This window comes from Desmodus rotundus, chromosome 10, assembly GCF_022682495.2.
Source record: "Desmodus rotundus isolate HL8 chromosome 10, HLdesRot8A.1, whole genome shotgun sequence".
Lineage (NCBI taxonomy): Eukaryota > Metazoa > Chordata > Mammalia > Chiroptera > Phyllostomidae > Desmodus > Desmodus rotundus.
This window is the reverse complement of record NC_071396.1, coordinates 84,352,398-84,368,141: the sequence shown is the minus strand read 5'-3', so window position 1 is coordinate 84,368,141 and position 15,744 is coordinate 84,352,398. Positions and strand designations below refer to the sequence as shown.

The following is a 15,744-nucleotide window of genomic DNA, read 5'->3' as shown; positions in this document are numbered from 1 at the left end:
AAAGAAGTAAGCAGTAAAATCTATTCTTAGTAATTCCAAATAGTACTTTCTGTATTCCTGATTAAGTACTTTCTTTTTTGGGTTAGAAATATGGAGGAATTCCCAAGCGATCTTTGCTAATCCCAACATTTAAGAATGTAAAATCTGAGTCATTCTTGAAGCTATCCCACTAGCAACAACTTGTTCTAATAAATCTTCATGAATATCATATATATATATACACATATATATATACACACACATATATATATATATATATATATATATATATATATATATATATATATAGTCCAGCAGAAGTAAAGCCTGCTTGAATGTGGTTGGTAGGGTAGGTGAATGTTTTGCATGAGATGAACAGCAATTTGAACATTTCACCTAAAATTTCATATAGTATGTTTGAGTGTGATGTTATGTGACAGAATTACATGCTTACGATTCTGTAATAAAAAGGGGCGTTATTCGTGCTGGACCCTGTATATACATCAACCAGCAGGTCACCTTCAATAAACACAAATTGAGCAACAAATTGAACGATAATTATTGTACAAATTGTTCTATTTCGTGCAGACGTGCTACAGAAGAACTAAGGGATGAATTCAGGCTAGCTGCAGTGACTTTAAGAGAATACGCTCTGCCTGGAAATTTTACACCCGTCTTCTGTAAAAATAAAGAAGAAAGAGTAGTGTTTTTATATCTCCCGGTGGAAATACAGGGAAGGGTTGAGACGAGGAAGGGTGGATAAGTGTCTGTGATACAGATTACCTATAACAGTAAAGTATACGTGATTGTTTTTTGCTTAAGAAAATTTCCCTTAAAATGCAGTAATGACGCTTCTGAAATTGCACTCACTTATTCATTTGGGACTCCTTTCCTTTCTCTAGATGCATTTCTTTCTTCTTTTTTAAAAATTATTTTATTGTTGTTCAATTACAGTTGTCTGCATTTCCCAACTGCTACCCGCCACCCCAATCATACTACCCCTCCCTCCCTAGATGCATTTCTTGAAAGGAGAACAACATTACTAACTTAACCTTCCCTACCCCAACCTAAGCATGATTTAGTCAGTCCCATCTATTTTCATGTAGTTGTTTCACACACGTAGCAATTGCCACCCTCTAATATTGCCTTTTGGACTGGCTACATTTTGTTAGCAACTCTGGTTTGACTGTTCGCAGTTAGCAAGTTCCCCAGAAACAAGATCCAATCTCTAAGTCCACTATCCACAAGGAAACGGCAAGAGTCCTAAAAAGTCTTTAGCGCTTCCATTCCCCAAGGTATGTTCCCCCCCGTCCCAGCTTTACCTTCTAAAATGAACAGTGAGAAGTTACACTTGAGATACGTCCAGCTGCTGTCCATAAGCCCCGGTCTTCCCTCACGGTCCTACCCCTCATGTGTGACAGGCATAAAAGTTCATCTGAGTCTCTGTGCCCCCCGAATGTAAGCGGGTTATGGAACATATTTTTCACTCTTCAACCCTGTTGACAGTGAGGCTATAAACTGAAGGAGTCTCAATACACCTCTATGTACAGGCTAGTCCTGAATATCAGTAATATGTAAGACACTCAACAATTAGCCAGAAAAACTGCTGTGGGGGATGAGAAGAATTTACTCAATAGAATTATATCACCAATATTTTTCTTAATCAAAACCTTATTAGGCTCATGCTATAAGTATTTTAAAAGGTCAAGTGCAATTGGTTCTGAATCAGACATGAAATCCCAGTCTTGTCACTTGCTACCTGGATAAGCTGTCTCAGTTTCCCTATCTATAATATGGGAAATGTAGCATCAACCCACTTCAAAGAGTCTTAAAAGATGATTCATGTAAAGTCCTTAACATTGGGCCTAATATAGTTTAATGATGAAAAAGTTAGGTTCTTTTACTGCTCAGCCTGCTATCCTCAATCCGCTTGACATATTGCATAAAATATGGTATCTCAGCATTATGCAAACAAATGAATGGAGACACATGTATATTCCCTACCATAATAAGCTTATATTTGTGACAGAAAGGCATCACTTTTTGGCATGATGAAAATAATATATTTTATTAAGAATTCAAGAGAGAATTTAGAAATTCCTAAATTAAAATTTTTTTTAAATAATAATAATAAAAAAAAACATTTTTCACTGGGCTAAAAATATGCTTCCCAGAGAGTGGTTAAAAAACCTGATGAAATTGTCAGAGAACAATGGTCTGCAACTGTGCTGGTAGATCATCAAAAACAGGGACTACATTTTGTTAATCCAGCAACTTTACAGTCTCGAGAACAAAGCATGTGCTTGAGTGAGAATGGAAAGAATATGCACCTTAAAGCTTCCATAAAACCCCCAGGATCTTACACAGTGTGAGCATAGCAGATGTGTTCAACTGACTTCATGTTACAATATCTGTACCTCCACACCCTTATTTTCATTTCTCTGATGTTCTTTAATTTGACTACTAAGCACCTGAAAAAGCTCTGTGCCCACATACCTGAGTACTGTGACCTGGCCAGAAGATGACTACCAACTGAAGATAGAGCAGACCCAGAACAGAAGCCCTGCACAGCACCCAGAACAGGCTTTAACTTTTAAAAAATATGTTAATGGAAGTCACCTATTTTTCTTTTTTATTGCATTTATTGGGGTGACCCTGGTTAACAATATTATACAGGTGTCAGGTGCACAATTCTACAGCAGATCATCTGTACATGGTACTGTGTTCACCACCCCAAGTCAAGTCTCCTTCCATCACTACTTATCCCCCTATACACTCCTCCCCCTTCCTCCACCCCTCCTCCCCACAGCAATCGCCCCACTGTTGTCTGTGTCCATGAGTTTTTTTCTTTCTCTTCTTTTTTGCTCATCCCTTCATTCCCCCCCCCAACAGCTGTCAGCCTGCTCTCTATTTATGAGTCTATAAATTTCAGGCAGACTCCCAGTCAATAATTATTAATTTGATTTTGTATAGGCATGTCAGAGGGTATAAGGTAAATAGTCCTTAATTGCCCTGAAAGAACTAAAACTTATTCTTAGGAATTATGCACTGTAGCTTTTATAAAACGTGGCTTAACAAACTGTCATAATTTTTATTCCTCTGAAAACAAATCAACTATAAAAAGAAGTCCCTATGTCAGCGTATCAACTGTTTTGCATGTGAATTATGATGCAAGTTCAAAACAAGGAAGCAAAACTAAAACCATTTAGGCACGTGGCAATTAAGAGCACAAGCAATGAAATGAAGAGACACAGAGAAAAACACCAAAAATTAAATGAAATCACCCCAGTTAAATGCCTATTCCTCCCCAAAGATTTTCACCTGCATAGATCCTTAGAAAGGCTCACATACAAATGTAATTTTATATCCATTTCTGCACTGAAATGTTTATAGAGAGCTCAATATTTCGGGAGTAAATTACACCTAGATCTTGATAAAGCTGAAATCACCTAAATTACCTTTTAGTTCAATTATTTGGAAGAATGGAGAAAGTTTGACAAAACAAAAAGGCGTATTAAGAAATGGCCATTTCATAGCTGTAATTGCATACCTTAGTGAATATTGATGCCTTGAGGTATGTATGCAGGCACCACAGCTATTTTTACCAAAGGCTCCAAATAAAGTCCAAATCAATTTTTGTTATGTGAATTTACACATTTTATTTGAACACAAAACAATCAAGTATTCTATTGGTTTATGTTAGGAATAACATGAAAACATACACTAGAAGTATGTAAAAATGGAAGCACAGTGCAGTTTTAAGCATACTGTTATGAGAATACCTTTCGAGATGATTCAGATACTCAAAATTCTAGAAGTATTCTTATGGTATGCCATGAATTCTGGAAATGTAGATTTCCAAATTCTGAATCACTGTTATGAACCGAATTTTCATATACTGAAGCCCTAGTGTGGCTGTATTTGGAGATGGGGCCCCTAGGGAAGTGATTAAGGTTGTATGAGGACGTAAGGATGGGCCCTTGACCTCACAGGAATAGCCTGCTTATAAGAAGAGACATCAAAGAGTTCACTCTCTCTGCACACACATACCCGAGAAAGGCCATGTGAGGACATAGTGAGAAGGTGGCTATCTGCAAGCCAAGAAGAGGGGCCTCATCACAAACCTACCCTGCTGGACCTTGATGTGTGACTTCTAACCCCCAGAACTGTGAGAAAGTAAATTTCTATTGTTTAAGCTATCCTGTCCATGCTGTTTTGTTAGAGCAGCCTGGGCAGACTAAGCCAATCACATGTGACTTCAATCTGGGAACCAAGAAAAGTGCTGTTCCAACTTTGATACATTAAATGAGATATTGTATCTGAAAAGCACTTCCTCCCCACTTGGCAATCCAATCTTATTGCCTCTATGGACCAATGGGATAACTACCAGAAATGCAACCCTCTGACACATGCGCGTGAGCACACACACGCACGACACAGTTCATGAATGCCTGATGGGACTCTACTTCTACTTTCCAAATCATGAAAGGATAACGGGGGAAATCCTTCAACGGGATGGCAAGTAGTCAGCTGTGGCTGCCACCCCAGATGCTTGAACATGAAGGCTTTTCAGCGGCCCGAGCCCAGACTGATGAGGGGTGTGCTGAGGAGTTCAAAACTGACCCCACAGGGTAATGTTTCACATAATTACTTTTTAACTCAGGAAATGCTTCCATAGTAATATATAATCTTACGATCCCCCTGAAGAATTATTTTAACGACCTTGTTAATACAAAAAAAGGAATTTTAAGTAAAAATAGTTTCATTTATAACAAATTACATAATTATTTTTAAACAAGTAGTAATATCCATGTATGAATTATGAATTCTTACATACAAGTTTTATACCAGTTAATTTAAAACTAATTAAATATGTACAAAAGGGCAAATAATGCCAACAACCTATTAAGTGACATATTTTGGGAGGAACCAAATGTGTATAAAAATACCAGATTGGAAGTTCAAAAATCTCACCTAATTGTACCCCGAATTATCATAACATCACACGTTTATTCAGATGTCACCTGAATAGTGAAAAGTTATCATACCAGTTTTATGTAATTATCACCGAGCACACAACTGACAGTATCTTTTGATGCAGAGTTCACTAGTTGCAACATATTCTCTGGAATATTGTAGGTTATCAGTTAACAAATGCTACTGCAGGTGGTAGTTCTTGAGGAAAAAATGGATTTAAGAAGGGGGAGACTGTGTTTAAAGAAATCAGATATGGAGACAGTGTGTTAATCTAGTTAAGAATTGTAAGTGACCCATTTTGTGTATGGTGACTACTAAAGATTTAGTATGGAGCCCCCAAATTTGGAAACATCTATTTGTAATGATACATGCACCCCTCTGTTCACTGCAGCATTCACAGTGGCCACGACACGGAGACAACCAAAGTGTCCTTTGATAGAGGACTGGATAAAGAAGGTGCGGTACATATACAATGGAATACTACTCAGCCATAAGGAAAGATGAAATGCTGCCATTTGCAACGCAACATGGATAGATCTTGAAAACATTATGCTAAGCAAAATAAGGCAGGTGGAAAATATCAAGAGCCATGTAATTTCACTCACATGTGGGATGTAAAACCAAAATCAACAAATGAACAAACAAGACAAACAAAAACTCATAGACACAGACAATAGTATGGTGGGTACCAGAGTGAAGGGGAGTGGGGCGATGTAGCAAAGGGTAGAGAGGGTTGAACATATGGTGACAGAAGGTGACTTGACTTTGGATTGTGAACACACAATGCGACATACAGATAGTGTGTTATAAAAGTGTACGCTTGAAACTGACATAATCTTATTAACCAATGCCATCCCAACAAATTTAAAAAAGAAATTATACCTGTACAATTGAGTGAATGCACGGCAAAGAGTGGGGTTACAAAGAAAGAAAGGTGTATTTAGGAAACAGAAGTAACACTAGTCAAGTAGCACGTGAGCACGGGGGGAGGGGAGCAGAGAGTTAGGAATGAATCTAATTTAAATTTCTAATCTGAGTAATGACAACAAGAAAAATTTATGTCAACTAAGAGATAAATTATATATTCCAAAGGCTCATTTATACACACTCATGTACACACCATGTACACATCATGTACACATACATACATAAATATACTTAGATGACCCTACATTTCTGTTTAATAACACCATTGTCTCATCCATCCCTAAGTAGCTGACGGTGCACACCATTTACACAGGGAGAGGATTAAATGTGAGCAAATGGCAGGGACGACACTGTGAGTTAACACTGTAATTGTGAAATGCCCCTACACAAACAAGCTCACCCACCATTTCGGTTTGAAAGGATGGATGCCAACATGGAGTCTGGAGATAAGAATTGATTTTGCAATAGAAATTATTTGTGTTTCTTTCTTATCTCCAGACAAAACATTTGAGCAGCGAGAAAGAATCATCTCCTTTAGCACTAATTAGAAACATAAATCTCACTGAGAAAAATGCCAAGAAATTTTATTGTTTGTCACTATACATGGTAATAGAATTTCCTGACACTTTATTCCCCTAGAAAAATGCAACATCTTTAAGAAACCACTGCCCAGTGGAGATCCTAATTTCCATGTATCATAATAGAAATTACAAAGCAGAAAACATGCAAAGCCTTAAGACAAGTAGCTAAAAACAAATTTATTCTCAGAATTATCAGTGGGAATAAAAAGTTTCAATAAGAGAATAATTACAAGTCCTAGGTTGTCAGTTGCATGTTCCACATTGCGAAATCAGAAAATACGCCCGTATTCTGAGTAACACGCAACACACCAGAGATTGTTTATAAACCTTTTCAAATGTCCCTACTGTGACAGGTAATTATAGGCTGCTGATCTGTAAATGGCTGATAAAATCTAACGTAGATTTTTTTTAAGTAAGGCAATTGTAATGTAAAAATGTACCTCATAAATATTGCCCTGCCCCAACCCAAGTGTGGTCCGAGTGTGTTTTTTTTTTACTTTGTGTGAGCTTTTGTTTGCCTTTGTTTTATGACTGCCTTGCCTCCATTAAAAAACTATTTCCTTATTATCAAATAATAGGAAAACTGTATCACAGTTCATGCTGCATCAATGACAGGTATCTTGTAATGCTAATGCCAACACATAAAAACATGCCTCACTGACGAGCAGCTGTTCTGCTCTTGCTAGTTAAGTGTTACAAGCCTCACTCCTCGACCTTCTGAACCAGATGGGTCACTATAACTGAGCTCACATTTCCTTGGAAGCATCACTTTAACAATTACATGAGCAGACAAAAACATTCTCAGGCATCAAAATCCCTCAGTCCTCTTTGTAAAAGAATTAAAACTTCTGAAAAAGCAAACCAAAACCAGAAAAGAAGAATTAAGACAACTCCTGAAATCAGTAGCCAAACCAACATGATAACTGGAGTTACCCCTCTTTCTTCTACGAATACTTGTATTTACTGCAGACAAGACCATATTCTACAGCTGGCATGCTAACTCCCCAAGGAAGTGGCAATCTTTAGCCAGGAGCCCAAGCAGGCAGGTTAGATACCCACCTATGAAAGCCTCAGATGGCAATAAGCATGCTTTTATCCCCTTCTCTACAAGCAGCACTGCGATTTGACTGATGACAAGATTCTGATCATCTGAAAAGCATTCGTACTGCTATGTCTTATCAATTGTTGGCAAGTCATAAACACAGAGTAACAGAAGCCTGAAAATAATCACTCAGAATCAGTAAGAGCAAGTACAGAGATGGGCCAGAGTAAAAGTGCACTGATAGAATCTTCTGTGCTATTATACAGAAGGAAATTAAAACTTACCAAAATATTTTCATCAAAAAAAAACCCAATTCTAGGAAATCAGGCCATGGTGTTATTATTTTTTTCAATAAAAATCTGTCCTCCTAACAATTTATTATATTCACAGACCTTTGCAAACCACATGGAAAGTACATATTTCAGTTTGGCTTTTCCAAATAGAATTTAATCATATACTACATGTTTCATCAAAACAGGAAGAAAATACACAGAACACTATATAGAAAAGATGTCTTTTTTATCTTGTCTACGTGAAAAGTATGTATTTAAAGTGTCACTTGAAAAAGATCGCATAAGGTGTCAAGAATTTCATCTCAGTCAAATAAATTAACAATATCACATATACTGAACACATTCAAACAGTCATATCAGCTTTGCCAAAATTATTGCTGTATTTTTTATTATATGTTACAAGTTTAAACTGACAGCACTTACAGTGTTTGAAAACAAGCAACAGTATAATAACCTTACTTGATCGTAGATGAGCTGCTGGAGACTCACGGCATGCATATATTTCATGGGATTCCCACAAAACTGTTAGATTCCTTTTGATTAAAGCAAACTACTGAAGAGGATGGAAAATACAAGAAGCTTCTCACTCTAAACGCAAGCCAAAGTCATCACCAGGCACCAGCAAATTAACATCTCGATAAAGAAGATTATTTACTCAACAAATAATTACTGAGCATCTCTTGAGTACCAGGAGTGTTAGATACCTGCCCGGAAAGAGCTCACAGGCCAGTGGGAAGACATACAAGGACAAAATTACAGCACAGTGAGGTAAATGCTGCAGGAGCTCTGCCTGGAACACAAGATAAAAGACACCCCCGCCCCCGCCCCCCCCACCCCCGCCACCGGGGTACCTGAGACAAAAGGCATAACTCCAAAGCCAGATTTGCAAAGATGACGAATTACAAACCCAACATCCTCTTTTCTAGGATGCTCAGTACGTTGGAGTATTTGAGGGGCACTGCTAACATGACCTCTCATCCACAGAGGGGACTACCAGAGGGCTATGGTCACATTAGTAACTTTTGCAGTCACCCCCCTGCATTTACCAGGCATATCATAACCCCGTGTCTCTTGAAAAATACATCATTAATAAATACCTAGAAATTAAACAGCTATGTTTGACCTTATGATGATGGAATTTCTAAATGTAACTCTACTAAGATACAGTTACACTTCATTTACTCAGCTACCTTGAATATTTGGAAAACACGAATATGGAAGGTAGCAAAACAGTACATTAAGTGGGCAAAATAAATATTAGAATCTGCTGCCTAAAACATACATTCCATGTAGGAAAGCCCAAAAACTCACTCAAAATCTATATACTTCTATTTTATAGATGCAAACTAGAAATAGAAAACAAGGAAGAGTGGTCACTGAAATACCCACCATAAGTAACGGGTCCCCACTGACAGGAAGAAGGAGATCTAAACAAATTTAGAAATAAATGAGAACATAAAATGCATAATCTGGGGCCCTTCAGTATAAAACTGATTTTACAGAATAGAACTTAAATAGAACTATCATTTCTTTCTTTGCCTGCTCAACTTGCAAATTCTTTGCAGCTACTTTCAATATTACTGCACTGGTTTATCAGTATTTGCACCAAAAAATATCTTTTTTCTTTACAGAAGAACACAGTGTTGGGGGGTGGGGCGAAGGCATGGCTGTATTTAGAGGAATGGGAGGTGAGGTTTTCTATTTCATTGCGCTTTACTCTTTAAAGAAGCTGTTTTGTTTCTTGTTTTCACTGTAACTATGCATGCTTAAAACCCTTTAATATACCATTCTGGGAAGAGAGGTATTTTGAAAAATATGAAATAATGCTGTTATAATAATAAATGGAATTAAAACGCTGTTCAGAGCCAGGGTACAAAAATTTTATACCTCAAGGTACATAACAACATAGTCACCCCTGTGGAGAAGGATAAAGTAATGAACAAATTTCAAATGTGTGTGTACAGGGCGTGCTTTTTATGTCTGCGTTGGCAGAGTCCCCTGGCACAGACCCCACATTCGATAGGAGCTGAAATCCTTAGATTTTTACCCCCTCTTTCTTTTGGCAATAGCACAAACATTTTCAGTGCTTTCTAAATGGCACAAATATTTTCAAGGTTTCTGACAGGCAGCAAGGAGAGAATTAATTTCCAGGCGCCCCCATTTTGCTCTCTGACTCCTCACACTGACACCTGGCTTAGAAGACCAGACTCGCCTCTAACAGGGCTGTGGGGCTCTGTCAGCAGCGTCCCTCCCCACCGCTGCCCGCGCTGGGTGGAAGCGCGGTCACCGCGAACGCAGTAATGTGATGTGTAGTTACACGGCCTCAGGCTCTTCCTTCAGAACAGGCAGCAAAAGCCTCTAAGAAAGAGATGAAAATTTGAGCCTAGATATTCTATTCCACACTAAATTGTGATGTTCACGATTGCGCCTCCAAAAGATGCATCTTAAACAGGTAGGGGCTGATATTACCCACACTTTACAGATTTAGAAGTTGTAGGTAATACTGATTTTCTTTAGGAAGAGTTGGCCTTGGGAGGATATTCATTTCTCTCAGCAGTTCTATCTCAGTATCAGTCAAACCATTCAAAAGATAGCTCCACAGGTTTAGTTTTCACCAGGTTACAGCCATTGCACGCTCAGTGGCTGGAAGGTAACCAAACTTCATACAAAAAATTTCACTCTACGTAACACAGATTGTAACCTACATATACAACAACTCTATGGTTATTTTGTCCTCTAACAGACTTCTTTTTTTCTCCTTAAGTGACATCATCTGTATGGCCCTAAACTGCTGGCTAAAGCCAAAACTGTAAAACGAGTTAATAAAGAATCATCATAGATAAACAAAATGTGCTGTGTCCACACGATGGAATATTATTTGGCAACGAAAAGGAATGAAGTACTGATTCATGCCACAGCTTGGATGCACTTTGAAAAAACTACGCTAAGTGAAAAAAACCCACCACAAAAGGCTACACATTGTGTAATTCCATATATATAAGTGTGCAGAACAGGCGCATCCACAGATACGAACAGTAGATTAATGGTTACCAAGGGCCTGGGGGAAGGGAAGGGTGAATGGCTGCCAATGGGTATCAGGGTTTCATTTTAGGGTGGTGAATATGTTCTAAAATTAGAACGTTGTAATAATTGCCAAATTTGTGACTATACTAGAAACCACTGAATTGTACATTTAAAATGCTGTATTTTATGCTGCATTAATCATATCTCAATACCATTTTTTTAAAGGCTCAATAACTAATTAATGATGCTCCAAGTATAGGAGTTCTAAATATAAGAGAACTATATTTTCAGCCACATTCATGGGCACTTGAAATTTCATCAGCGTGAACTCATCTTTATATCCTAGGACCTGTCTATTCAGCCTGTAAAAGTGTTTCTCTTTCACTTCCAGAAACACAGTCTCCTCTTAGAGAAAGAGAAGGGGGAGTGATTCCAGTTAAGTGGATAATTCACAGAGCGCTGTGCTTTATTAACAAAGTATGTTCACTATTAATCCATCCAGTGTAATTTATTAAGCCAACAAGGAGTTCCAAGGAAATAGATGGTCATCCAAATATTTGGCAGTCACACAAAATTTGCAATTAGTTAATTCGCAATCAACTATAATATGAAAATGTAGATACATCTATTGCTTGGCAACTAGTGGCCATTATTAATCAATAAAAATGAGAAATGTTGTAAATATAAATACTGACCTTGTTTCTTTTAACCCTTCTTTCTGAATGACTTCCAATATCTGCTTTGCTGTCATTGGTGAGTTGGGATATTTTTCTAGTGCCTGAAAAATAAAAATAAACATAAGATTCATAGATTATTGCATGGAAACATACAAAATGAAAACAGGAGTGAATCATGCAGTGTTTCCTTAAAATTTTAAAGGGGGAGGGACTGTTATGTCAAAATAAGGTCCCATCACACAACTCAAGTGTCCAAAGTAAGAATGTAATTTTTTTCTGGACATTTATGGCAATTTCTGCAACATATAGGGGCCATTCTTTAAAAAAAAAAAAAAGTCACAAAGGCGTACACACCAAAAATAAAGGTGAAACTTTAAAAAACCAGGTTAATAAATGTATATCACTTCCTTTATTAAAAATTGCTAGTATTATATAGTTAAAGACATGCTTTCAGGCTGTTAAAATGGTTCCTAAATTTCCAGGACCTTCGAAACATGGAGCCTGAATACTACCGAGAGCAGAGAACAAAGTGCTGGTCAGAAACAACCACACTGGATTCACATTTTGATCAACCTATTTTACATTAAAAAGAAAATCAGAAAAAAGGACCTTCATGACCAAAATGGAAAGAAGCATACAGAAACCCAAGTAACTCATTACAGTGTGCTTTCCAGTTCAGCTCAGTTTCCTTTCTTTTGCCTTTTCCAATTAATGTCAAGTAAACCCCTGCCTCTTCCCATTCAGCCTATCTCAGTTTTATAAACTGAGCCCCATTTTCCTCTCCCTTGCTGTCCTACTTATACTGAGTAGAAGGGATTTCCTTAAAGTGTGGGGAATACACGGGACATAGGTATGTCCACAGGCATTAGACCGTCCGCCCTGGAAACCAACTTCTTTTACTTAGCCAGGGACTTAACTGCATGTACTGAAAGCAGTAAAGAGCAGGGACCTCAGTGCTCAGCAACACAGACTACGGGGGCCACCTCTAGGTACCAGAAACAAGTGTGCACACGTCTTCACCATGACTTCCTCCAAGGGTAGACAGCACCTACTTAAAGGCCCCGTACAGAAGCTTCTGCACAAGTCATGGCCCTGTGCAACTTAAAGATTCTAGAGTTTTGATTTGTGATGATTTACTGGAAGGCTCATAATTATGAAGAATTAACAGGGGCACTCTCAAAGTTATAAACTGAAAAGGCTTCCAAATCTGCTCATGATAGCTCTGTGATCGCTCCTGCTATCAACGGCCAAATTTCAACTAAGTCACTAGCGAAGGTTCTGCTCCTCAGGTCCTCCAATGAGTCGCATCCAGGCAGCCCCACCTCACCACTGGGGCCACTTTCCTGGTCTCTCCTGTTTACTTCCCAGGTAATTTCCCCATTTTTCCCAGTCTGGATCAGCCCCTTAGTCATAGCTGGGAAGTTTTTTAAAGAATATAGAAACATGAGCTATGCTAGAAAGGTCATGTCATTAGGAAAGAAGAAAAATTGTCCTCACAAAGGGGGACACTGAGAGCTGAACTGAAAACTGGGAAAGGGGGAAAAGAAACACAGGCATAGCTGCATAGGGAAGAGGACTAATGTGTAACAATATTGCTTTAAAAAAAGGCAAGAAGGAAACTGCATAATAGAGCTGAAAAGGGTAAAGATCAGACCACAACAAAGGGAGGGAAAGAAACAGACATGAAAACAAAAAAAGCTGACAGAATTTTTAAAATAAGAAGAACTGTAAGTAGAGAAGTGCATACTTATGAATTACTGGAAGGAGATGCTGTGGTCACATGGACTATATATGGGGTGGGCATCACCCCAAATGATAGGCAATGCTGGGTACACTAATGGTCTCTCATAGAAGATATGGGCAGAAGGTCAGTAGACACAGACATACACAAGTAAGCAGGCAAGGAAGAAGGGGACTGGCAGGGAGAGGCACAGGATGGCAGAAAGAAGGGGTTGGGTTAGAGGAGAAAGGAGAGAAAGGGGGAAAATTGAGCTGAACTGGGAATGTCCAAAAGGCAAACTGATTACATTGAGAAAGGGCCAAAGAGGAAACTCCGGTGTACTGGGCAATGTTTTAACAAAAATTTGGGTGCACTGGAAAGTGGGGTTACTCACTGTGGAGGATTCCCTGTTTCTCTTCCTGAGTACAGGCCCCTCAGCACACCTGGGCAGCTCCTCCCAGCAATTGAGAGAATTTGGATAGCCCTGTCCCCTTCTCTATGACATCACATCCTACTCTACAAAGGAAGTAAAAGTGCCAAGAATTACATCATGAAGTGGATGAGAGGCAGGAGGGAAGTGATGAAGCCACACAAACACCAGAAGCCACCCTCCGTTCCTGCAAGACAGAGAAAGGAGACAGAGAAGGAGAGGTTCCTGGGTGTGAGCACACTTCACTGAACTAGCTCTGTGAACATTAAAAGAACAAAAGGCAGAGAGAAATTACCTTCACAGAACAAAACATTGATACCATCAAAATAATGTGACACACGGCAGAGACGTGAATCAGACTCGCAGGCAGCCATACGCAAACACCACGGCGGGGAGGAGCCACAGTCAGAGTGAGGTGGCATCCCAACCCCCCCAGCCCCAACAATCAGACCGCCCCAACAGTCTCCTGGAGTGGAGATATTAGAGATTCACACGTCCTGCCAAGTGATCCTTCCTGGACTGTCCTTCAGGACATGTTCAAATACTAGTAATTGAACATGCTTTCACAGTTAATTAGTACTTATTTTGAATTTAACAGGTTCCTCCAACTGCTTTCCACCTTGTATCTATTTCTTTAGAAAATGGGGTCAAGGATGCAATAGAGCAGAGAGGGAAGTAGGATTTTTAAGACTATTTATCACAATAAGATTTTTCCAGAAATAGATCCAATAAATATTTCAGACCATCAGAATAAGTTCAAACTGACTTGGGCAATAATGACATAATTGTGACAAAATAGAAAATCCAATTTTAAAGTTTGCGAAGGATAATTATTTAAAATGATCTTGCTTTCTGACAGTAAAAATTAGAAAAATGAAAATCATACCCATTTTATTAAAAACAAAATGCATCCACAGGCCTACAACCAAGAATGTTAACCACCACTAACATTTGTTTTCTTTCTAGTTTTTCTATTTTATGTGATTTTTAATATAATTCTATAAAATACATGTATAGACTATTAGCTGTCATACTGTTCTCCACATAAACTGAGTTCTTCAAAATGGGCATCATGATATACACTTCCCTTAGAGTAGGCATTATTTATATTGTCTTAAAAAATCAATTAATAAAGATAGATACCCAAAGAATATATTGCATGTAACATTTTTAGAGTCAAAGAATGTGAGTTCTGTTATGTCTCTTGACATACTGCCAATTGTTTGCAGAAAGATTTTAACAATTTATACTCTCACTAAGCAGAACTAAGTCTACCTCCTTCACCACAAGCTTATCAGTATTAAGCATTATCTCAGTAGGTCAAATAAGTGGTAATTTATTGTTGTTTTTATTACCCTGCTGTAAACACTAATGAGGAGAAAGATACTTTTAAATGAATATCTTGTGGGATAGGATATGACACTTGGGATATTTCTGTTTTTCTTATTAACATGTGAAAAGCTCTTCATAACGTAAGATTTTGCATATTAGTAAAATAGTTATTCCTTTCGTTGCTTATTTTTTGGATATTTTAGGATGATATGCAAAACTTTCTATTTTTCATGTTAACAATTCTATCAAATTTTTCCATGGTACATTGCTCTTCTGTTTAGAAATTCCTTTTATGCAGAAAGCATGCAAATATCTACAAATATTGCTTCCAAATATTTTTGTTTTTATTTTGAAATTCATCTGGATTTATCTTTTTGTACCAAGGTAAAGCACTAACTTAAGCCTCCCACCTCCTATTAATAAGTAAAGATTCCCCAACATAATTTGTTTCATAAACCTGTTGTGATTAGTAAGGCATCCTCTACCACCTGTTAATATTATGGCAATGAGAACCCTTTTGGATGAGAAACCAACAGATAAATGTGGGAACCCATTATAGGAAATGCACAAAAGCAGAGCTGCTGTTGATGCTGAGAGGCGAGAGCTCCGAGGTCCCACACTTTCTCTTATGGCCAAAGGAACTTCTGGGCATTTTCAGGGTCTCTGAAATGAACTGCAAACCATTGAACTTGGGGCTCATCCAGGAGTCCTGCTGTGTTCTCCTGAGCTTTCACTCAATTGTGGTGCCAGCCCCATACTGCT

The 15,744-nt window shown here is 38.2% G+C and overlaps 1 protein-coding gene across 1 annotated transcript in view; it reads right to left on the bottom strand.

The window, feature by feature from the left end:
• The window catches only part of ASXL3 (ASXL transcriptional regulator 3), a 169,984-nt gene that overhangs the window by 124,031 nt on the left and 30,209 nt on the right, over window positions 1-15,744 (bottom strand). The window contains exon 2 of the mRNA XM_053913326.1: window positions 11,519-11,601. Within this exon, the coding sequence (XP_053769301.1) occupies window positions 11,519-11,601 (83 nt within the window). The remainder of the gene's footprint in view (window positions 1-11,518; window positions 11,602-15,744) is intronic.